The sequence below is a fragment of the Planococcus citri genome, chromosome 5, assembly GCF_950023065.1.
Source record: "Planococcus citri chromosome 5, ihPlaCitr1.1, whole genome shotgun sequence".
NCBI classification, from domain to species: Eukaryota; Metazoa; Arthropoda; class Insecta; order Hemiptera; family Pseudococcidae; genus Planococcus; species Planococcus citri.
Genome location: NC_088681.1, coordinates 40,723,145 through 40,746,114, shown reverse-complemented (window position 1 = coordinate 40,746,114; position 22,970 = coordinate 40,723,145). Strand labels below are relative to the sequence as shown.

At 33.8% G+C, this 22,970-nt stretch overlaps 4 protein-coding genes and 1 long non-coding RNA gene across 8 annotated transcripts; 2 read left to right on the top strand and 3 right to left on the bottom strand.

Annotated features, from left to right (window-relative positions):
• Positions 1-2,588: 2,588 nt before the first annotated feature.
• On the bottom strand, positions 2,589-8,255 carry LOC135847211 (uncharacterized). The gene is made up of 8 exons (XM_065366655.1): positions 7,824-8,255; positions 7,388-7,598; positions 6,914-7,229; positions 4,348-4,516; positions 3,792-4,064; positions 3,465-3,689; positions 2,936-3,101; positions 2,589-2,853 (listed from the first exon to the last, which is right to left on the bottom strand). Exons 1-8 carry the CDS (start codon positions 7,938-7,940, stop codon positions 2,720-2,722), a joined length of 1,611 nt encoding a protein of 536 aa, XP_065222727.1. The 5' UTR covers positions 7,941-8,255; the 3' UTR covers positions 2,589-2,719.
• A 998-nt stretch (positions 8,256-9,253) lies between these two features.
• On the bottom strand, positions 9,254-11,984 carry LOC135847212 (uncharacterized). The gene is made up of 9 exons (XM_065366656.1): positions 11,835-11,984; positions 11,629-11,763; positions 11,290-11,497; positions 10,923-11,226; positions 10,621-10,792; positions 10,273-10,539; positions 9,962-10,192; positions 9,709-9,874; positions 9,254-9,512 (listed from the first exon to the last, which is right to left on the bottom strand). Exons 2-9 carry the CDS (start codon positions 11,743-11,745, stop codon positions 9,394-9,396), a joined length of 1,584 nt encoding a protein of 527 aa, XP_065222728.1. The 5' UTR covers positions 11,746-11,763; positions 11,835-11,984; the 3' UTR covers positions 9,254-9,393.
• Positions 11,362-15,150, top strand: Psn (presenilin). Of its 3 annotated transcripts, none has more exons than XM_065366659.1 (10): positions 11,362-11,501; positions 13,017-13,252; positions 13,326-13,467; positions 13,541-13,608; positions 13,703-13,923; positions 14,010-14,108; positions 14,179-14,262; positions 14,321-14,527; positions 14,604-14,713; positions 14,784-15,150. In XM_065366659.1, the coding sequence occupies exons 2-10, from the start codon at positions 13,191-13,193 to the stop codon at positions 14,937-14,939; spliced, it is 1,149 nt and encodes a 382-aa protein (XP_065222731.1). In that variant the 5' UTR covers positions 11,362-11,501; positions 13,017-13,190; the 3' UTR covers positions 14,940-15,150. The 3 variants fall into 3 exon arrangements, with proteins under 3 accessions (XP_065222731.1, XP_065222729.1, XP_065222730.1); XM_065366657.1 differs by lacking the exon at positions 11,362-11,501 and adding an exon at positions 12,748-12,926; XM_065366658.1 differs by lacking the exon at positions 11,362-11,501 and adding an exon at positions 12,749-12,926 and having other exon boundaries at positions 14,342-14,527.
• A 350-nt stretch (positions 15,151-15,500) lies between these two features.
• On the bottom strand, positions 15,501-16,826 carry LOC135847219 (uncharacterized). The gene is made up of 2 exons (XR_010559117.1): positions 16,446-16,826; positions 15,501-16,167 (listed from the first exon to the last, which is right to left on the bottom strand). It is a non-coding gene; the product is annotated as an uncharacterized LOC135847219 (long non-coding RNA).
• A 78-nt stretch (positions 16,827-16,904) lies between these two features.
• Positions 16,905-21,800, top strand: LOC135847214 (presenilin homolog). 2 transcript variants are annotated; one of them, XM_065366661.1, is made up of 10 exons: positions 16,905-17,188; positions 17,272-17,510; positions 17,613-17,757; positions 20,171-20,238; positions 20,338-20,558; positions 20,665-20,763; positions 20,866-20,949; positions 21,056-21,220; positions 21,297-21,409; positions 21,492-21,800. In XM_065366661.1, the coding sequence occupies exons 1-10, from the start codon at positions 17,186-17,188 to the stop codon at positions 21,651-21,653; spliced, it is 1,299 nt and encodes a 432-aa protein (XP_065222733.1). In that variant the 5' UTR covers positions 16,905-17,185; the 3' UTR covers positions 21,654-21,800. The 2 variants fall into 2 exon arrangements, with proteins under 2 accessions (XP_065222733.1, XP_065222732.1); XM_065366660.1 differs by having other exon boundaries at positions 16,908-17,188; positions 21,041-21,220.
• The last annotated feature ends 1,170 nt before the right edge of the window (positions 21,801-22,970 follow it).

Genomic DNA, 22,970 nt, shown 5'->3' with positions numbered 1-22,970 from the left:
GGGAAAAATTTTTGGGTTTTTGATTATTCAAAAATTCAGTTCTGCTGTTTTTTGATCATTTTTGTTGTCTTGAAACGTTTATTGGTCGATTTGTTGGATAATTTGCTATTATGAATATTTCAATTTTATTGCTACTTCTCCCTCCCTCCCCAATAAGATCATTTTGAATTTCACTCCGCTGGTTCTAAAAAAATCAAATAAGGGGACACTTTCTTGGAAGCATCAGCGAATGAAAAAAATGAACTTGTTTTTTTTCTACCTACATAGTACATACCCTTATTCGTAAGAAAACGATTTTCGAATTTCAATTTTCCAAAAATGAAGTCATGCTGGCATTTTTTTTTTTTTTTTTTTGAAATTACACATTGCTGATTAATTTGGTAATCTGTTTGCAATTTTTAATTTCATATTGTTGTGATTTTTTTAAAATTTTATTTTGCTTATTTTCATATTAGGAGAGAAAAGGAAAGGCTCACTCTCTGGAGTCATGTTAAATTAAAAATCATTATGTTTTTTAAAAAAAGTGAAACAAAAGAACATTTTTCCTGGTTTTGAAATTTAAACTGTATTTCGGTTCTCTTCCTTCCCCTCCACCATCTACGTGAATCAAATTATTTTGAAAAAACATTTTTTGTTTGTGCTGTTTCTAAAAATAAAAATTTTGAAAAAAAATATTGCAGAAGAACGATTTATAAATTTTGATTCTTCAAAAATCAAGACGTACTGTTGAGGAAAAAAACTTACAATATTGCTAATTATTCTGTTGATTCATTTATTATTATGAATTATTTCAATTTTATCTCCCCCCCCCCCAAAAAAATGTTCAAAATTTTTCTTTTACTTTTTTTAGAATCCGGGAGGAACTTATCCGAAGCGTTTAAATTCCAGAAGTATTATTTTATTGTAAAGCCAGTGAAACAAAGAACCGTACTTTGTTAAGAAATTTGCAGCCCCCTCCCCTTCCTTTTTATGATCCACTGATTCGAGATCAAATTACTTCAAGGAAACATTTTTTGACTGTGCAGTTGCTACTGCTAGCATTTTTGAATTTTTAAAGAAAATAATTTTTGTAGAAAAATATTTTTAATGATTATTTTTGAATTTAGTGTAATCACTAATCAAAAAAATTTTGTTCTATTTTTTTTTTTTTTTTTTTTTTCGTAAAATTATTTAGAAGATTTCCTACTTTATTTAAGTGTATTCTTGAACTCGAAGCAAAAATATTTTTGGCTCCTTTCGGGATTGAAAAAAAAACTGATTCCCATTTTAAATGCTTTTGTGAGAAATTGAGTCATAATTTCGTTGTTTTATTGAATGAGAGGCTTTCAAATGAGCACTCTTTAAATTTTGTTGGTCCATTATTAATGCCTAGACTACACTGAAAAAAAAAAAAAAAAAAAAAAACCGTAGAAAATCCTTCTCGAATCTTTTGAATTTACCCATTAATCAACGAGCGAAGCAAGCAGTTGAAGGCGAGAAAAAGCATTAGTCATCGTTTGCAAAGACAGAAAATTAATATTTAAAAAAAACACCGCTAATTACTTGTAAAATATTACCTTTCAAAGTATTTGTATTTCTCGTTAGAAACCTCTTCAAATCGTAATTCCAAAACGTAAGAAAAATTTCCACCTATGTATTCGAAGAGCGTTCGTTAACACGCCAGATAACGATTCGAATTCGAACCAGATGGATAATTATAATTTCGAACGATCCGGGAGAGAAAATTCGAGCAGGCAGTTACACGTTAATACCACACGCGCATACCAAAGTAAAAAAGACGATTTACGAATAAATTCGGATTATGTTATGTTTTTGTGCGCTTTTTAGCCACATACGAACGTTGTACAGATGACAGATGTGAGTCACTTAAACGTGCTTTTGTTGCTAACAAAATTATAAGGAATTTATTTGGCTGGCTGCGAGAATGGCAGTTTATTAAAACGCTTAGTCGTCCGTGTACTTAACTATGCTCATCTCGTGTGTGTAAGGTTATGTGTATTTTATTTGATTTAATACAGTGGGGGTCAAAGTCGCGGTCGTGGTTTTGAAATTATAAATACTTTTGTAGAAATTGTAAGTTTTGGTCGATGACCAGATGGGAAGAGAGAGAGAGGAAGTGAGAGAGAATATATAAAGAACGAGATGATTTGTGACAGATGTGGGAAAAAAGTGAGAGGAAACTGGAGGTATTTTTTTCCATCACGAAATTTTTTTTTTTTTTTTTGAAGTAAGATTGAATGAGATGATTTTATTTTGCAGGTAATAAGGAGTTTTTAAGAATTTAAAAAATTTTTCTTAATAGGAATTTCATAAATATCTAACGAGAATTCGAAATTTTTGACTTTGAGTACTCCTGTCATTTAAATATAAATAAACGAGACACTTTGGCGAATTCATATGCCAAGTTTTCGGATAATTGGTTGGATAAATTAGATAACCGCTAGCACGATTTGTTTTTAATAACACGTTAATTAGTAAAGCTCCAGCTCCGCTCCGTTTATTTACCTTCAAACTAGCGTAAATTCTGCGCAGCTTCTACTTCTACTTTGAAATCAAAGCGCAGAAAAAAACTGAACGTATTCTAAACGTAAAAAAAAATTGCGTAAGGATATAATTTTAAAAACAAATTTAAACATGGTCATTGGTCAATAATACACATACATAAAAGAAATATTGAAATCACGCGATTATTTATAGGTCTGTCGTCGAGATTCGATGATTAATATTTACAGACGATCTTGTTGGCAGCCAACTCCCTCAGCTTTCGTCGAAGTATTTTACCGCTGGGATTTTTTGGAACTTCGTCGATGAACGTGACTCCTCCTCTGAGCCATTTATGAGGCGATACTTTACCTAAAATGAGTCACAAAATGTTGACCTTTTTTTACTACGGGGTTTCTTTGAAGGGGTTAAAAACCCGAAATGAGTTTCTTACTGGCAACGTATTGTTGTAAATCTTTTTCTGTGATGGTCGATTGCTTTTTTTTGACAACGAAAGCTGTTGGCAATTCTCCTGCTACTTCGTCTGGTATACCAATCACTCCGGCATCTTTTACTTCCGGGTGTTTTATGAGTAAGGCTTCTAATTCGGCTGGAGCAACCTGTACAGATGATTAAAATGATGAACATTTTGTAATTAAATGTTGATTCGTTTCAGGATTTTACAGTTGAGTTTCCACTCTCCTGTTTCTGAAGGGCCAATTGAAACAATTTTCCTTCTCAAAATTCAAAAAAACTATAAAATTCATTTTTTTTTTCGTTTTTGTCCACAAATAGTGCAAAATGTATACCTACTGACAAAAAAATCTTAAAATGAGATTTTCTTTCGATAGATCCCCACATCGTCGGTCATTTTCATGCTCTTCCCTCCTTCAGCGGTACCCCTATAGGCACACATTCCTGTTTTTTGGTAGTAATAACTTATTATAGGACCGAAGGAATACGAATCGTGACGAATCAATTACCTGATACGCTTTATATTTAATCAGCTCTTTCAGTCTATCGACAACGAAGAAATCGCCATCTTCGTCGTAATAACCTAAATCTCCAGTATGAAGCCATCCATCACGAATAGTACTCGCAGTAGCTTTAGGATTATCAAGGTATCCTCTCATCATTCCAGGCGTTTTAAAACATAATTCTCCAGTTTGACCTGGTCCTAAAGTTTCACCAGTCTCTGCATTTATTACCTAATACAAAAAAAAATTTTTTTTTAATTTAAAAAATGCGAAAACGTCGGGACGAGATTAGATTTTAATATAATTCGTTGTATAATTCGCTTATATACGTACTTTTCCAACAACTCCGGGCACTATAGTACCGCAACTTCCTAATTTTTCGTTCTCAGGACGTTTAAGAGTCACAACTAGAGTACTTTCAGTCATTCCATAACCTTGTTGGAATCGTTTCAAGTTGAATTTTTCTATCGCCTCTTTTTCTGTACTAATTTTCAAAGTGGCTGATCCGCAGACCATGTGATCGACGGAAGATATATCGAATTTGCTTACTAGATCGCTTTTCAAAAGACTTACTACCATAGGAGGCACCATGTATATACTTTTTATCTGCAAAAAATAAAAATAAACAATGATTGTACTCGTAAAGTTAATACGAGTATATCATTCCAAAGATTAATCGCGACGACGACGACGACAATGTAAATTTTAAACATTCCACACGTCGCAGCTGGGTAATATTGTAGTGAAAATTGCTTCTCGTAGAAATACAACATCGCGTAAGTATAATTTTTTGTCACTTGTGTGGCTCGATTAGCGATAGTAATTTTGGGGTTTTGGCACTTAATAAATACGACAAAACATGGCATAAGTATGATGAAGTTATATTCACCTTGTATTTTTCGATCAGTGACAGATACAACTCTTCGTCGAATCTTTTCAAAAATATTTGGGTCATATCGAGATCAAGAGTGAATAAATTAACAAACATCCCGAATCCGTGATACATAGGTAACGTGGTCAATGTGTATTGTCCTTCTAAGTGGAATAAGTCGTATATTCTGTAATAAAAATTGTGGAAATTATTCGTTTTTAGAGTAGTATTTTTGAACCTATTTTTATAAATTTTTTTTGAGGCGGGGGGGGGGGCAAATTTTGTTTTATTTTCTTGCTTCAGTTTCAACTTATTACAAGGGACCCTCTTGAGGTGTCACACTCCGATTTGAACGGGACCGCGATTTTTGGAAAGAGCATAGTCTAAAACCCCCAAAACCAAATTTTCAGCTGCCCAAGTTCATTTTTCGATTTTTGGCGAATTTTTGAAAATTCAAAATTGACTGTCTTTGGCGATTTATGCTTTTTTTTAAAGTACGTACTTGATCAGTAAAAATGGTCAAAATAAGTCCCAAAACTAATATTAATCACCCAAATCCAAATTTTACCATTTCCAGCCATTCTGGAGCCTCCAGCACGATTTTTTAATTTCTCCAGAATTTTGAATTTGCTCCAGAAGGCGTGAATATGTAGTTGGGCAGCTAAAAATCGAGTTGTATATTACACTCGACCTGTTTAACGAGTTTATCCACATTCGAGCCGATTTTGAGAGTGACACCTCAAAAGTGACTTTTTGACCAGCTTTTTTCAAAATTAAAAAATCCAAAAAATCAAAAGTTTCCCGTTTGTGAGGAAATTTTTGAAATTCACGAAAACCGCTGTATTTTATCTAAAACTAACCCCCAAATCCAAATTTTACAATTTCCAGTTATTCTGGAGCTTCCAGTGCAATTTTTCAATCCCCAGAATTTTGAATTTGCTCCAGAAGGCGTGAATATGCAGTTGGGCAGCTAAAAATCGAGTTGTGTATTATACTCGACTTGTTCAACGAGTTTATCTACATTTGAGCCGATTTTGAGAGCGACACCTCAAGAGTGGTTTTTTGACCAGCTTTTTTCAAAATTAAAAAATCAAAAAAATCAAAAGATGACCGTTTGTGAGGAAATTTTTGAAATTTGTGCGAATCGCTGTATTTTTTCAAGAACTAACTCCCGGAGCGCAAATTCTACCATTTTCAGCCGTTTTGGAGCGAGAGTGACACCTCAAAAAACCACTTTTGAGGTGTCACTCTCAAAATCGGGTCAAATGTGGATAAACTCGTTAAAAAGGTCGACTGTAATATACAACTCGATTTTTAGCAGCCCAACTTCATATTCATGCCTTCTGGAACAAATTCAAAATTCTGAAAAAATTGAAAAATCGCGCTGGGGGGTCCAGAATGGCTGGAAATTGTAAAATTTTGATTTGGGGGCTAGTTACGGACAAAATACAACGATTCGCGTGAATTTCAAAAATTTCCTCACAAACTGTTATCTTTTGATTATTTGGAGTTTTTAATTTTGAAAAAAGCTGGTCAAAAAACCACTCTTGAGGTGTCACTCCCAAAATCGGCTCAAATGTGGATAAACTCGTTAAACAGGTCGAGTATAATACACAACTCGATTTTTAGCTGCCCAACTGCATATTCACGCTTTCTGGAGTAAATTCAAAATTCTGGAGAAATTGAAAAATCGCGCTGGAGGCTCCAGAATGGCTGGAAATGGTAAAACTTGGATTTGGGTGATTAATATTAGTTTTGAGACTTATTTTGCCCATTTTTACTGATCAAGTACGTACTTTTAAAAAAAGCATTAAATCGCCAAAAACAGTCAATTTTGAATTTTCAAAAATTAGCCAAAAATCTAAAAATGAACTTGGGCAGCTGAAAGTTTGGTTTTAGGTGTTTTAGACTATGCTCTTTCCAAAAATCGCGGTCCCGTTCAAATCGGAGTGTGACAACTCAAGAGGTATCCTTGTTAGGTATGTACATCATTATTTTGCGAACATTTTTCATTTCCTTATTTTTGAACCCTTCAATACACGAATCCAATTTTTTGAATTTGTTTGCTTCGATATCAAATACAGGGTGATCAGAAAGTTCAGCAATCCAGCATATCCAGGTTTTTCTGCATTTTTTCATCTTGAAAACCTGCTGTGTTGCCCCGAGCTTTTTTCAAAATTGATCTTTGAAGCTGACATTCTATATGTATAATAGATTCAGAAGTGACTCGTATGGCGACTTTCAACCCCTTCCTTGCTCTTGCTTCTTTACAACTCGGCGAAGCATTTTTTTTTTTCAATTTTTCTATCACGACCTGAGTAAAATTTTGTTTGGTAGGTAATAATAAAATTGTGAACTTGTTTTTTAAAGAATTTTCTCAAAGCAACCTGCTTTTCCTTCGGAGAAAAACCCTGAAAATTTTGTAGGTACTCTACCATTTCATTTCTTTTCATTTTTTTCATAGGCTTTTTTTCATATCTACATATGTACTTTGAAAATTAATTTCAATTGGGACAAAAATTCCAGAATCTTTTTCCCAAAACAGACCCTATAAACACCATCAAATAACCTCAAGTCAACCTACTTGATCATACGAAGCATGTATAAAATATTGCTGTGAGTTTGCAATACTCCTTTCGCTAATCCGGTAGTTCCGCTGGAAAACAAAATCGCCGCTGGAGCATTTGGATCATCAGGTGGTGGCATGTACATAAAAGTGCTTCTCTTTATGAGATTAGAAAACAGCAAAACATCCGACACAGGTGCCGGAGGATCATCTAGCAGTATCAAATGTTTGACGAATTCGTTCTTCGCCAAAGTTTCTTTAGCTATCGATAATGTTTGAAGGGAACACATCAGTACGCTGGGTTTAACGATGCTCATAGCGTGCTTCAGTTCATCTGAGAAACATATTTTACAAATGCAATATGCATTGTTAATATTGTTGAGAAGTGTTATCGTTAGGGTCAACGTATGGTAGCTACTAGTTATAATTACCTGTAATATTTGAACTACATATTATGATTAGATTAACTACATATATGTACATAACACGTACCGTACGTGTATAGAAAATTTATCGTAGCCGGTGTTGATCCGCTCAACCAGATACCTAATTGAGCAATCATGAAATTTATGTGATTTTCGGAAAAAATAGCCACGTTGGTTTTCGATGATCGGCATCCTAAGCTTTGTAAATGATTTGCTAGGTTTAAACTTCGTTCTGATAGTTGGCGTAAAGTCAATTTTTCGTTCGTTTCGCCATTTATCTGTAAGAATACGAGAATAAATAATAGTAAACGAGTAATCAATTTGTGCAACGATGTGTTTTAGAAAGCCTGCATTTTTTCAAAATAATTTTTACTGATGGGTAATGGATTAAAGCACAAAAATAGGTAGGTAGGTACCTACCTATTAATTGACTGACGTAATCAACTCCACTCATATAAAATGTGAAATAATAATCGTTATCAGCGATATTATTAATTTCTTACCATATAAACTCTATCTTCACTGTTACGAATGTAGTCCAAAATGTAACTTCCAACGCTTTGTTTCAAACCATTCCCAAAATTAACAGGTAAAGGAGGCCCATACAACAGGTTGCTCATCTTGAGATGGTGTATGCTTCGATCTCGATTTTGAACTACGATCCAACACGTCTATTATCTACTGAATTTGTATATGCATCAACAAATTAACGCGGATTCTCGATGTAACTTAACGACTAACGATGGCTCGAACAAGTAATCTACCAGTTTGACTGACATTAATAATACGTTTGTGAACAAGTTTAGAATGTACACAATTTCAAGTATTTTAAAAGCTAGAACAATTTTTTCTGACTGATAAACACCGGTTATCAGTTAGCAGCGGCATCGTTGGATGGGAGATGAAGTGACAGTGAGAGCGGAGAGCTCCCGCGAGCATCAGCGTTACCAACAAACTCGAAAATGTGAATTTAAAAAACCATTTATTTACAAAGTCATAAATGAATTGATTTACAATGAGAAATGAACCTGATGGTTTCGAATGGGTAGGGTTATAAACATTACTTTGAAAAAGTGTTTCAGAAAAATCATTTCTATTTTTCTATTTTCTCCTGTGCCCTTCCTACAAAGTTGGATTGAATGAATAACTTGAAGCTCAATTTGCTGACTCAGCTCTTTTCAGAGAGCTCAACGTGTTGGTCAAAATTAAGTTTCATTTTCATTAGATAATTTTGTCAAAAATGAACTGCAAAAAAATGTAGTTCATTCAGTATAAAACAAACTTACGATACGTTCCTACATATGTACCTATGTCGTATGTACCTATGTACATACAATTCAGTGTGAAATATTTTTTTCTACGAAATTGTTCGACAATTTGAACTTAATATCATACTTACCTACCTACCTTATGATAAGGGAATTAAATTTGACAGTTGTTCAAGTACATATGATTAAAATAAGATACAATCTATGAGGGTGGGGGGGGTGCCAGTGTTTAAGATGAACGATTACACACTGCAATGCACTCAAATACGTAAGTAATGAGATGTAATTTTGATAACCTTTGGCGTAGGTATATGTTGGCAGTCGTCGTGATGGGAAGAGAAGAGATTATCCCCAGCAGGTAACAAATTATGTAAATATTTCAAATTCGCCGGTGATAAAAAAAATTCCTAGAAATTATACATAATTTAAACATAGAACGATAGTAAGAATTACGAAAATCATAAAAATTCATGAACTAAAATTGGCAAGTTTTAAAATTTTGAAGTTTTATACGATAATTAATAGATAAGGTAGGTACTTATGTATTCGTCATTTGGGGAAAATGAATGAAAATCTTCCTTTCTGATCATTTCATCGAAGACATTTCGTCTTTTACTTTTGGAAAATTCTGCTCTACCTACACCTAGAGTAGAAAAACAATAATAAACATTTAAAAAATCAGATCTATTTACTTCTGGTTGAAAATACAAAACATCAAGTACACTGCAGATAATTATAGAGATAGGATTATGCAATTACATATAAAATGCACTTATATACTGGTACTTTCGAAACGAATAATATTCTACCCGTTTACCACCCATTTTTTCAGTTCTTTTCGTTCCACTTTACCGCTCACAGTCTTGGGTAATTCGTTGACAAATATTACTCCTCCTTTGAGTTTCTTATAAGGTGCCAAGTGTTCTGTTGAAGTATTTGAACGGATTAAATAAATTTTAAAATACATCATTATCGAACATCAAAGCGAATTAGGTACTTAAACGAGTAAATTTTACAGCTTTATTGGTTAGCAGACAACAAACAATTCTAGTATATACCTACTTCATGAGCTAATAAATTACATTTCACGCGACGATAGTGAATTTGAACGTGTTCTTACCTGATACATATTTTTGTATTTCTTCTTCGGTGATTTTAAAGCCTTGTTTTTTTACCACATAAGCTCTAGGTAATTCTCCAAATTCTTCATCGGGGACTCCGACAACACCTACAGATTCTATGCTTGGAAGCTGGAGCAATAAAATTTCTATTTCTGACGGAGGTACCTATAAATAAGATGCTCGAGTTATAAATAAAAATGTTTTTTTGATCGTAATTTGTATTTTGTATTATTTATTGAAAAAATTCATTACTTGGTATCCCTTATACTTGATTATCTCTTTAATCCTATCCACTATATAGAAATTGTGATTTTCATCGTAATACGCCACATCTCCACTATGCAACCATCCATCATCATCAAAAGATTCGATTCTATTACTGGAATCATTGAAAAGGTACTGTTTCATTAGCAAAGGACCCTTGACACAATATTCACCGTGTTCGTTAGGTCCCAAAGAGTCTCCAGTTATTACATCGACAACCTAGAGAGAGGCGGAAGGGGGAAGGGATGCATTAACGAATATTTGGCTTGGTGCCATACATACGGGAGTAGAAATATTACCTTAGCCATCATTCCAGGTAAAAGTTTACCAGTAATACCTGGTTTACTATTCGGCACCGATATCAAATTCATCGTGGTTGTCTCAGTCATACCGTAATTTTGTATCACGTGACTGTTGAAACGTTTCTTCAAAGCTTCTTCGACGCTTTGTCTAATTGGACCTCCGCCGCTGGATATCAGTTGAACGCTAGATAAATCGTAATCTTTGACCAATGAACTTTTCGTTAAAAATACAGCCATGGTTGGAACTACATACAAAGTTGTTATCTGTAAAGTACCTATACATATAAGTAAAGAGATAGGCAACATATTTATCACGTCCCATCATCCCATGATCGTTATACCTACTTTGTATTTTTGGATATATTGCAAAAATGTCGATTCTGAGTATCGTTTGATCATTATGTACTTGTGTCCCAGGACGAAACACGATAAAATACAAAAAAGTCCATAAGCGTGACACATTGGAAGCAGTCCAGATATCGCGTTGTTATCTGGAAAGGTTAAAATTTTCTCTGATCTGTAAAAATGAGAAGTAAAATTCAAATGAATTAGATGGGTAGGTATTTTGAAGCTTGTTCTCGTAGATCAGAAAAGTAAATTCACTGGTAGGTATTCGCATAATTTTATACACTATACGTGATCGATACCTGTAGGCTTCCATCAAGAAAATGACTGATTTGTGCATCAACTCAACGCCTTTGGACAAACCAGTGGTACCACTGGAATACAAAATTAACGCTGTTTCAGTAGAATTAACCGGTGATTGAGTCTGAGTTCCATTTCCATTAATCGAATTGGTATCTATTCGATTAGAGCAGTTTGTATTATCCAAGTTGATCACGTGTCTAATATAATCGCATTTATTTTGCAAATTTTTCACTTTATCGTACGTCCGATTTGTGGCAATCACGATAGTTGGCTTCGATATGCTGAAAGCGTGTAAAAGTTCACCTACGATGGAAAATTTTCTATTAAGAAATTTTCTCGTGGAAAAATCCAACGATCAATTTTTACCTGTAGCGTATAAAGGATTCACACAAGAGAAGACAGATCTAACGTGAAGTGTCGCGAGAAGTAACGATAAGTATTCGAATCTATTTTCGCTGACGATTGCAACCACGTCGCCATTTTTAACACCCAAACTTCGAAAATAATCTGCAAATAGGTAACTGGAGTCCAGCACTTGTTGACCAGTCAGTTCTTCTCCAGTTTCCGCGTCAATCTAGGTAGGTAATTGTTAAAATATTTTTGGAAGTTTAAAAAAAATGACAATAGGTACCTATTTAATATGTACTACGAGTTAGAATTGAAGTAGGTAAAAGTATGGGTAGGAATTGTTTTGCTTCCACTTACCATTAAAACGTTACCTAAATGATTTTTGGTCGCTTTAAGTAAATATTCGGCTAATCCTAGTTTCATGTTAAAGTCAGTTTCTTCTGAGATATTCGGACCGTAAATTATATTCTCCATTTTGAGTGAAATCAATCACTACACACACTTTAATAATTAAATATCGAATAGGCACTGACTATGAATGGGTTAACACCAAACTGAATTACCTAGGTATAGTTACTTATCAACAAATCTCAAAGCTTGAATGAAATTAGAGAAAAATTGAGCATTTGCAAATCGTGCTTATCTGCAGTACGGAAAGCTACTAGAAATATTTGTAGATTTAACAATAATTACGTGCATCATGCTCATATTAAGTAAGTACCTAAAACGATTATATTAACAACAAATTCTGTGTACCTACAGGAATCTAGATAGTACTAATTACTTGTTTATGATAAAGAGTGTAATCGAGCGCATCGATTTATGATAAAAATTTGAGTAATTAGCGGAATAATCATATTCAAAGAATACATAAAAACGGAAATTTCCTCCACTGAACATGTGTGAAGATGACGGAAGGAGTAGGTATCTAGATTGTCTACTAGTAAAAAGCTCCCCAGAAATTATCTGATAATTGAAAAATAGAACAATGTTTATTGAATGTTTTGAACTTTTCTGGCGGTATCCTATTTACATTCGAAATCAATTATTGTCAGCGTCCAAAATACACAGGGAGTGGATCTCCATTCTTGAGTGACACCATCGCTGCATACTTGAAATTAATTTATAGGATAATATGTAAGTTCATACTCAAAAGCTTTGTTTCGTTTTCCTTTCCTCCAGAATTGTCCGAGAGAATTGAGATATGTAGATAGAGATTGATGAGTAGTTGACAAAAAAACAATAATCCAATCAGAATTATGCAAAATTAATCTCATAGTTCAATTAAAATTCAAATCAAATCAAAAATCAAAATAAATTCAAAAAAAATAATTATAATTTTTTATTTAAATTTCAAATTTTCAAATGATTGGTAATTACCATGTAATTACTGAAAAACACGACATTGCCTTTGAATTCATTCTTGAAACGCCAAAAAAATCTTTGTAAACAAATTTTTTTCATTTTTTTCTCTGTAAAGAGTGAGATAAAAGATAAAGATACTAGAAAAAATTTTGAATTCCAACTTTATAAGTTTAATTTCAATCATTTTGATCCCCATTTTCTTAATATAGTTTATTTAAACATGATATTAAATCGGTGAGGAATGTTTTAACGTAATAGTCAATCAGATAGTCACCTAATATTCTACAATGGTAAGCAACTTTCGGTGCACATATTTCACTTTTTCGGAAACACATCTCACCTACATTAAACATCTGTACCACTTTTTATTCGAATTACAGGCAGACGAAAATGAACCGCAAGCGAGAAATATATCTCTTGAGAATAGAGAACGTACTCGCCGGCAATCCGCTCCACAGCATAGAGCTAATCCTGATCCGCAGTACGATGAAGAAATCGACTTGAAGTACGGAGCTGAACATGTCATCAGACTCTTTGTTCCTGTTTCATTATGTATGCTAGTCGTCGTTGCCACGATAAGCAATGTAACTTTTTATACTGTCAAAGATATTTATCTGTAAGTATCATGCATTCGATAGATCAAGTTTTTCACCAAAAAACACTGCCCTGATGAAATGTGTTTTGTGCAGAGTTTATACGCCATTCCATGAAACCAGTCGGGAAACGTTCACTATACTTTGGAATGCTGTCGCCAATTCGTTAATTTTAATTAGTGTTGTGATCATCATGACCATGGTGCTTATTGCATTGTATAAATACAGATTTTACAAAGTAAGTATCCCTTCCGGCGAACAGAATACGTTTTTACGAATGCAACGAGTAAAGTTTTTCGTGTATTTTGCAGGTGATAAATGCCTGGCTGATATTTTCAACTCTCATGCTCATGTTTTTATTCGCGTACTTATTTTTCGAGTAAGTTATGAAAATCTGAACGTATTACGAGTAGGCTTTGATATATACCTTAATATTATTTCCTGTTATAATAATGTTGTTGTTTTTTTTTCAGAGAAGTTTTAAGAGCTTATAATGTTCCAATGGATATTTTCACTATATTATTGTTTAATTGGAATTTCGGTGTGGCTGGTATGGTTTGCATACATTGGAAAGGACCTTTGAGGCTTCAGCAAGCTTATTTAATATTTATAGCTGCGTTAATGGCGTTGATATTCATTAAATATTTGCCTGAATGGACTACGTGGGCTGTTTTATTCTGTATATCGATTTGGGGTTAGTATTACAACAAAATATGTGTATTATTTACGTATTTAAACGTAAATCTGCGAGACTACTTCATTTATTCGTTCAATTTATAGATTTAGTAGCTGTCTTAACACCTCAAGGTCCGCTAAGGATACTCGTTGAAACTGCCCAAGAACGAAATGAGTCGATTTTCCCATCGTTGATTTATTCCGGTAAATATCTCATCTTTTTTGGGTACAAATTTCGCGTCAGTCTTATCGTTTTGATTTTCATTTTGTATAGCTGTCGCTTACGGAGCCATAACAACGACCGATGAAGATCACAACGAAGCCGAACCAGTTGAAAGTAGTTCTAGTCCATCTACCGGTAATTAATCTCGTACTATGCGAACATAATACTGAAAAAAAATCCAAAAAAGAGTTAGTCGAAATGAAAATATTTTCAGTCGGAGCCTACGATAGCGAACACGGTGAATCGAGCCAGCAAAGTGATAATATTCAACCCGTCACTGTTCCATCTCCGAATCCCAGAACCCCCAGGAGTCGTAATCAACAAGCGGCCAGTCCATCAGGGCAGCGTCGAAGGCGACCTACGACAACCCAGCAACCGCAGCCGAATCCCAACGATGATAGTACGACTTCAGTCTACAATATATATCATTCATCTAATGATTCAAATCATGATCTAACGTAATACTTATTTTCTAGGTGTGAAATTGGGTCTCGGTGATTTCATTTTTTACAGCGTCTTGGTTGGCAAAGCTTCTTCGTACGGAGATTGGAATACGACGTTGGCCTGCTTTGTTGCAATTTTAATCGTAAGTTTGATTGGTAACCTAAATCTTGAATTTTATCGAAATGATTTCTACATTGTTTGTTTGATCGTAGGGATTGTGCCTGACCTTACTCTTATTGGCGGCGTTTAGGAAAGCTTTACCAGCACTACCCATCTCGATCGCGTTTGGATTGGTATTCTATTTCTTCACGAGAGGTGTCGTTCAACCGTTCGCAGATTTGTTGTCAAAAAATCAAATATTTATATGAGAAAGTAATTTTAACCCGATTAAAAATGATCATCGTGTATTTTAACATTTCCTTTTAAAATAATACGTACCTACCTATGTAGTAATTAAAGTTTTATACATTTTTTTCTCCGCATACTTTCATGTAATTTTTAATTTAGTAATTTTATTTGTCATTTTTAACTTTTTAATTTTTTTAATGAAATATATTCCGTGCTTTTTTACCTATTTAATGCTCGTGTATGTTTTCAAGGTAGAAATACTGCACAGCTCTTCAGTTGAATGTTCTGGATTTAGTCCAGAATATTATATAGAAAAGATTACAATTTGAAAGAGTGATTCTGGAATCAGAAAATGTCAACTTTAGAAGAGGAGTAATAAAGAGCGATGGCAGGCGTTTCTATGGAAGTACATACATTGCATTTGAGGCGAACAAAGTATGCAACTCATTTAACACGTTGATTATTATGATGAGAAGTTACTCTAACAAGGGTATTCGCGTTTATGATTAAGTTTTATTTTCTATTTGAAGTTGAGGCAGGTAATTATTAGTAGAAAGCGCTGAATAAAAAACCACGAGAAGTTCTAAAAAATTAATTTATTTATATGTACTAGCAAATTGATACAACTTATAATGCATAAAAACGTTACCATTAGAGGAATTTGAGACAAAAATAATATTTTTAAAATACCTAAGTCAAAATAATTTTACTTTTTTTCTGAATTGTATTATTTTTTTTTTAGAAAAACTCAACGAATGAAATTTGCAGAAAGCATTTTAAACATCTCACATCATACGCTTTGGCATTGGCCTTGGCGTTGTAGTTGGACCAAAAGGCCAGTCATCGAAAAAGGTGGTCACAACTAATTCGAGAATTTTTAATCCTTTACGTATCAACTCTTCTGTACTTCCAGGCATAGCTGGTTTATCCCCGCTAATTACATCGCATATTTGTTGGAAATCGTTTATGTTGCTGTTAGTGAGCGATCTGCAAAATTGGTCGATTTTCTTTTTTAAATCCGTTAGGTTATGTAGAATATCTCGTTTCACTCTTGTTCCATCATCCTTGAGTAAATTTCCGTTAAAACAGTTACAAGTACCCTTTCTGAGTATACTCCCTGCGCATAAAATCGTGGTGCTGGAAAGGAATTTAGTCGAACGCAAATGATTTATCCCCTTCATGGCATCATTGTTGTTGCAGATCTGACTTGTGCAATCGCAGTTGAGATTTTCTTCGTTGAATTTTAACCTGTAATTATATAAAGAATTAGTATCTACTTATGAGAATTTTAAGTTTTTACCTAGAAAAAAATCAACAAAAAGCGACATTTTAATAAAATGTAATTCATTCCTGAAATTCAGTACCTAACCTATCTTACTTACCTGTTTCATTTTCAAGTACCTACCTAATGAGGCAATTTTCTGTTTTACTTTATTCAATAGGTACTTATGTATAAGTAAATGCTGCTTTTATCCACAGATAAGTAATGATTACCTACGTACAAAAAATTCAATACAAGTACTCACCTGAACTTTTCTTCTGCGTAAGTGAATTTAAAAATAAGAAAAGTTATCGAAAAAGTGAAAGTAATTATATTTTTCATTTCGCTGTTGAATTAAAAATTAATTTTATATCGAAAAAATTGAGTAAAAAATAGGAAAAAATCGTTATTTGAAATTTTCGGTTTAGAGAGGGCACATCACATGAAATTTCTTCCACATTGACTGTAGATATAGGTAATAACAAAATTTAAATGAACTTCATTGCTTTTATTACAAACGAACCAGCTGATAAGGTCTTGTGATTTATTAAGCAATAGATTTGGAACCATAATAGGTGATTCATATTTTAATGGACAGATTCATTTTATTGGCGCGAGTATAAAAGAGGCATGCACCGTAAAATCGGAAAAATTTCACATTGCTTAATCCTTTGATATTTCAATCAAGCATATGCGAGTGAAAATGGTTGCTACGAAATTGTGTAGAATCGTAAAATTTATGGAGGAATTTTGAGTTGAATAAGCTGGGATAAAAAATCATCTTTGTAATTTGTAGTTAAAAATTAAAATTCAAAAATAGAAGGCCATGTTATGACGTCATGCTAGTAACATTGTGAATGTTTGGACTTTTAATTGATAAAATTGGGTTCTAAAAAATCTTATCAAAATATATGAGCTGGTCGTGTTAGGACAGACTGAGTGAATCTTTACATCATTTATTTAATTTATTTTTTAAATGCACACCATAGACTATCTTAATCCAATATGGTAAGCTTAATGTAGGTGCTAGGTAGATAACTGTTTCTCTCAAGCATTTGTTGTTCTATTTACAAGTAATAATTCAAATACAGACGAACGAAGAAGAAACTGAAGACCAGATAACTTCTCACGAAACTGAAGAACGCAATCGTCAGCAAAATGTTTCACAAAAAAGAACCCGATTTGACGAAGATTTACAATACGAAGCAAGTGATTTGAAACAAGAAACCGAAAGTGTCATCAAACTCATCGTTCCTGTTTCTGTATGCATGCTAATCGTAATTTTATCGTTAGGCAATATTGATTTCTTTACCGAAGATACTACACTTGAGTAAGTAAACATTTTGAGTAACAAAGGTACCTGCGTAACTTATACCTACCGAAGATTTTTTATGAAAATACGCCAATTGCTAATCATAAATTTTGAACACAGCGGAGCAATATGGTTCGTTGAAGCTGGTGGTTCAAAAAAACCGTTTTCTATTTGGGTAAATGTTGTAATAGCATTGTTTTTGATCATCTTCATAATCATTATTACCTTCATACTCATCGCGCTTTATGTGTACAGGTTTTATAAGGTGAGAAATAGCTCGAATAAATATAAAATATGTAGGTAGGTAGGTAGGTAGGTAGGTACCTACACAATTATGTTGATTTTTCGATTTTTGGGGAATTTTTGAAAATGATGAAAATAGTATAGACCTATACATTGGGCTAATAAATTAATTTTCTGCAAAATGGAACTTTATAGAACAAAAGCTATTAGAGTTTGAGGGTACGTAGATGAAGTTTTGAGTAAGTAATTTTGTTGCAAAAAGGGTCATTCCAATATTGTCAATTCGACCAAAAAAGTGCGATTTTGAATTTGAAAGTCATGTCTTTCGATGTCGCTCAATTTTTTTTTTTTTACAATATCCACCCAGTATGTAAGAGACCCGCAATCAGTTTGGTCCCAGCCCCGTCAGGTGGCGGGTGTGGGGGGCTTCCATTATTTTTACATTGTCTCGAGGTACTCAACTTCAGCAGCGCATTCCTCCAAAACTATGATACTTTGATCAAAACTGATTTCACAGTTCAAAAGAGTATTAAATTTTCAACTTTTTAAGCATTTTGAAATTTTTAAAATTTGAAAGTTGAACTTTCAAATTGAAAGTTCAAATTTCAAAATGGCGCTGTAAGTGGGAGCTACCATTTAAAAATCTGAAAAAATTTCCATAGATGCACCTTTTGATGCTTTTTCAAAATATTTAAGTTTCGAGATGGTATCTCTTGATGGAAGGGGAGCACCCCCACCCCCAATTTTGGGAAAAACTTTTTTCAAAAATCTGGGGCATGTGATATATCGAATTGTATGTTTTTGGTAACGTTGAACGCGAATATGACGTTAGATTTTTGGTTGGGCCCCATCCACGGGCCCCAGCACCTCCCCAAACGGGGTAAAAGTTCAAAATAGGGGTTTTTTGTGCGACACATCAAATAGTAGGTTTTTGGTGACGCTGAATACGAACATGACGTCAGATTTTTGATTGAACCTATCCACGGTCCCCAGCACCTCCTCAAGGGGGAAGGGGGTAACCCAAAAAAAATGGTTTCAATCGTGTGACACATGAAATCGTATGTTTTCGATATCGCTGAACACGAATACATCAGCCTTAGTTTTTTGAATTGACCTCACCCATGGCTCCAAGAACCTCCCCCAATTGGTAAAAATCCAAGAAATTTGTTGGAGGCCCTGGATGGGGTTCAACCAAAAATCTGATCTCATAATCGTGTTCACCGTCACCAAAAACCTACTATTTGATGTGTCGCACGAAAAAAATCCTATTTTGAACTTTTACCCCAATTGGGGAGGTGCTGGGGGCCGTGGATGGGGCCCAACCAAAAATCTAACGTCATATCCGTGTTCAGCGTTATCAAAAACATACAATTCAATATATCACATGCCCCAGATTTTATTTTAAAGTTTTGCCCTAAATGGGGGGTGGGAGTACTCCCCTTCCATCAAGAGATCCCATCTCGAAACTTGAATATTTCGAAAAAGCATCAAAAGGTGCATCTATGGAAATTTTTTCAGAATTTCAAATGGTAGCTCCCACTTCAGCGCCATTTTGAAATTTCAAAATGCTTAAAAAGTTGAAACTTTAATACTCTTTTGAATTGTGAAATCAGTTTTGATCAAAGTATCATACTTTTGGAGGAATGCGCTGCTGAAGTTGAGTACCTCGAGACAATTTAAAAATAATGGAAGCCCCCCCCACTCACCCCCTGACGGGGCTGGGACCAAACTGATTGCGGGTTTCTTACTTACTGCATGGGTAGATATTGTAAAAAAAAAATTTGAGTGAAATCGAAATACACATAACTCAAAAACGTTGGTCGAATGGAATGACCCAAAAGGGACGATTTTGGAATTTTATCAAAATTTGAGATTTTTCAGTATCATATAAAAAAAATTGGTGCACTTTTCAACTCGTTATTTCTGATTTTCGACTCACTCGCCCTCTTCGATTCGAGGTGTCGAACTTATGTCAGAATTAAATTTTAAGCTGCCGAAGTTGATTACAAACGCCTTCTGAATCGCTGGAAAAAATTCAACTTTTTTTGGAGACATCAGATCGGCTGGAAAATGGTGACTCGATTCGAGGGGTCGACTTTAGTGGTACATAAACCGTGTTTAAGATTTTTATCCACATTCTTTTTTTTTTTTTTGTAGAAAATTTATATCTACGTATCACTAGACAATTTCCTCAATTTTCAAAAATTCGCTATATAAATCGAAAAATCAACTTCGGAAGCTGAAAATTTACTTGTGGAATCTGGATGTCATGCTCTTTCTGTGAGCCAAATTTCAGCTCAAAAAGAGTTGACATATTGTAAAAGTTCCCTTGTAAGCACTAAGCATCAAGTTAAAGGAAATATGTACTTCGCTAAGTAGGTATAAGTACTCATACCTATATAACGTTAATAGCATTAATTTTTCTTATGTAACAGGTGTTAAAAACATGGTTCGTACTTACAACATTATTAGTTTTGTTCATCTTCAGCTACATTTATTTCGAGTAAGTTCATAGACATGGCTGTTTACAAAAATCTACATCTTATGTAGAGACTTATAGTCCTGTCCAAGTGTCCAGATTTAACAGATAATTTTTTAAAAGGTATTTTTTGAAAACATACAACTTACCAATGGATATTTTCACGGCAGTACTACTCCTTTGGAATTTCGGTACAGCTGGCATTATTTGTATATATTGGAAAGGGCCTTTGAAACTTCGACAAGTTTATTTAACACTGATAGCTGCCCGAATAGCGTTGGAGATTATTAAAACGCTATCTGGATGGACAATTTGGATTCTATTATTTCTTGTGTCGATTTGGGGTTAGTTTGGAAAAATTCATTAGGTATCTACCTCTAATTGTACTTGACTAAAATTTAAAAAAATTAGGTTATTAGCTACTTTGGATCTTTATTCGTCGCATTTTAGATATAGTAGCTGTTTTGGCACCTATTGGACCATTAAAAATACTCGTTGAAACTGCCTTGGAACGAAACGAGTCGCTTTTTCCATCGCTGATTTATTCCAGTAAGATATTTAGTTACTTACTTACTTTTTGTAAATAACTATAGGTACCTAATTGAATTTTACACCTGAAATTTCTTATTTTTATGGCACTGATTGTTACAGCTGTTGTTTATAATTCAGCGATAGCAATCGACAATGAAGAGGAGACTGAATCAAATGAAAGTATTTCCAACTCATCAACTACAGGTAGGTAATTAATTTGATAATTTTGGTAGGTAGGTAAGGACAATAAGTACAACTACAATAAAAATTAGATTGAATAAACGAAGTATTGCAGAAAATGAAATTACAGTCGAAGTAGATGATAATGAACACCATAATTTGAACAAACGAAGTAATACCATTGAGCCCACAAACACTGAATCTCCCAGCTCGACCACATCCGGTGAACCTCGAAAGCGAAAGTTGAAACGCCAACGGTCAAAAGCGAATAAGAAAAGAACGAGACGCGAAGATGGTACGGCTAGAAACTGGAATTTACCTCCAATTAGTATAATTCAATTTCAAATTCAATAATATGATTTTTATCGCAGGTGGAGCGCAATTAGGTCTTGGAGACTTTATTTTTTATAGCATTTTATTGGGAAAAGCGTACATGTATGGAACGTGGATTTCTGCTATAGCTTGTTACGTAGCTATTTTGATCGTAAGTTTAATAAGTTGGTCATCTCCGAATTTATCTACACTTGGACTCGCCTCGACATTTATAATGATTTATGTGATTTTAGGGATTATGTATCACATTCATTTTGTTACTATGGATTAGAACAGTTTTACCAGCCCTACCTATTTCTGTCGCATTGGGATTAGTATTTCATTTGTTCTTCGGAGGTACTAGCACAGTTCATCCATTCCACGATTTACTAGAGCTTAATCAGATATTTATATGAACTATGAAGCGATAAAAAATTTAGGTATTTAAAATTTCTATCAAACATGAAATGATCTCCGTTCCATTGCCTTTCTCCTCGATTGGTAGGTAATGTCATCATCTTGCAATCTGTTGATCTTTACATTCAAATAAACTTTTTTTTTTGTTGAAATGTCACGTGTAATTGCTTATCTTAATCAAAAAATTTACTTTCATTAATAAAGCAAACTAATAAAAATTGCCAGTTTGGCAATGAAATTGGAAACAATCGGTCGTAAAATAGGATAAAACAAAGCTCCAAACGAAAGTAATTTTGTAATACGCCGGCTCGCCATGCGAAGTAGGTATAGGTATTTGAAATAAATATCAGCTTTATTTAAAAATAGATTTACTCGAGCGTTGAACTGAAAATTACATCAAATCAACTTCATTTTTCGTTGTTTACTTATCAGCTGCTCATCAAAAGTCAAAACTTGGCAAAATGTTTCTGAAATTTTCAAAAAAATCATCATCCATTGAATTACTTTTCGGAATGGTTTTGGACTTTTGTTGAATGTAATTCTGAAAAATAAATTTTCGAATGATAATTAAATTATTTTTAAAATACGAATTCAAATTATTTTTCAACTTACTTCCAAACTATTGACTAAAAAGATCGATATGGCCATAAACGATACTTCGAAAAGAATCATCCGAAAAGAAGGCATAATTGTTCGAGGCGAAGAAATATCACGAGATGTGCCTATATATGAAATCATGAATTACAATTTAGGAATAGTTGGAGATGAGTTAATTTCAACGTTAAAAATAATTATTTAAATATAGGTAACTCACTCGTCACGATATTTTTCTGATGTCCTTCAGGATCATTTTTCCAATTGGAAATTTCAATCGCGTTATCATCAGACGATCGTTGAATTTGATCATTTTTTTGACAAAAACTACAAGTAATTAAAATACTGACTAGTAGGAGGATGCACGTTACATTCATGTCTCAGAATAGATCACAATTATCGGTTATGTAAATTTACGTTACGATATATAAACATTACATACTATAGGTGCAAATTAATAAAACGTATTCTTATCAAGAGAAGAAGACCGTTTCATTCATAATTCTATACCGATGTAACTGCACAGATCGCCTTCAACTTGAAAAACACGTACGGAACAATATAAAATTTTAGAGAAATAGTCGAATACAAACGTTGGTTGCTCATCGGAGCGGAAGTAGGTGACCGGTTGTTCCATATTTTGAGCATGTTATTAGAATAATTATTCCATATTTGAACGTTTGATAATACGCCTGCTCTTATAGGTACTTTCAAATTTGCGG

Bases quoted from the DNA above. Each gene is read 5' to 3' on its own strand.
- LOC135847211 (XM_065366655.1), bottom strand. From the start codon at position 7,940: ATGAGCAACCTGTTGTATGGGCCTCCTTTACCTGTTAATTTTGGGAAT. The intron at 7,230-7,387 runs GTACGTGTTATG...TATGTTTCTCAG, and splicing joins AAATTTTCTATACACGTACG to ATGAACTGAAGCACGCTATG. The intron at 2,854-2,935 runs GTAAGAAACTCA...GACTCATTTTAG, and splicing joins TTTACAACAATACGTTGCCA to GTAAAGTATCGCCTCATAAA.
- LOC135847212 (XM_065366656.1), bottom strand. From the start codon at position 11,745: ATGGAGAATATAATTTACGGTCCGAATATCTCAGAAGAAACTGACTTT. The intron at 11,498-11,628 runs GTAAGTGGAAGC...TTACCTACCTAG, and splicing joins ATTTAGGTAACGTTTTAATG to ATTGACGCGGAAACTGGAGA. The intron at 10,193-10,272 runs GTAATATTTCTA...GCCTCTCTCTAG, and splicing joins TACCTGGAATGATGGCTAAG to GTTGTCGATGTAATAACTGG.
- Psn (XM_065366657.1), top strand. The intron at 13,253-13,325 runs GTAAGTATCATG...TGTTTTGTGCAG, and splicing joins ACTGTCAAAGATATTTATCT to AGTTTATACGCCATTCCATG. The intron at 14,714-14,783 runs GTAAGTTTGATT...GTTTGATCGTAG, and splicing joins GCTTTGTTGCAATTTTAATC to GGATTGTGCCTGACCTTACT.
- LOC135847214 (XM_065366660.1), top strand. The intron at 20,239-20,337 runs GTAAGTTCATAG...ATTTTTTAAAAG, and splicing joins TTCAGCTACATTTATTTCGA to GTATTTTTTGAAAACATACA. The intron at 20,559-20,664 runs GTTAGTTTGGAA...GTCGCATTTTAG, and splicing joins ATTTCTTGTGTCGATTTGGG to ATATAGTAGCTGTTTTGGCA.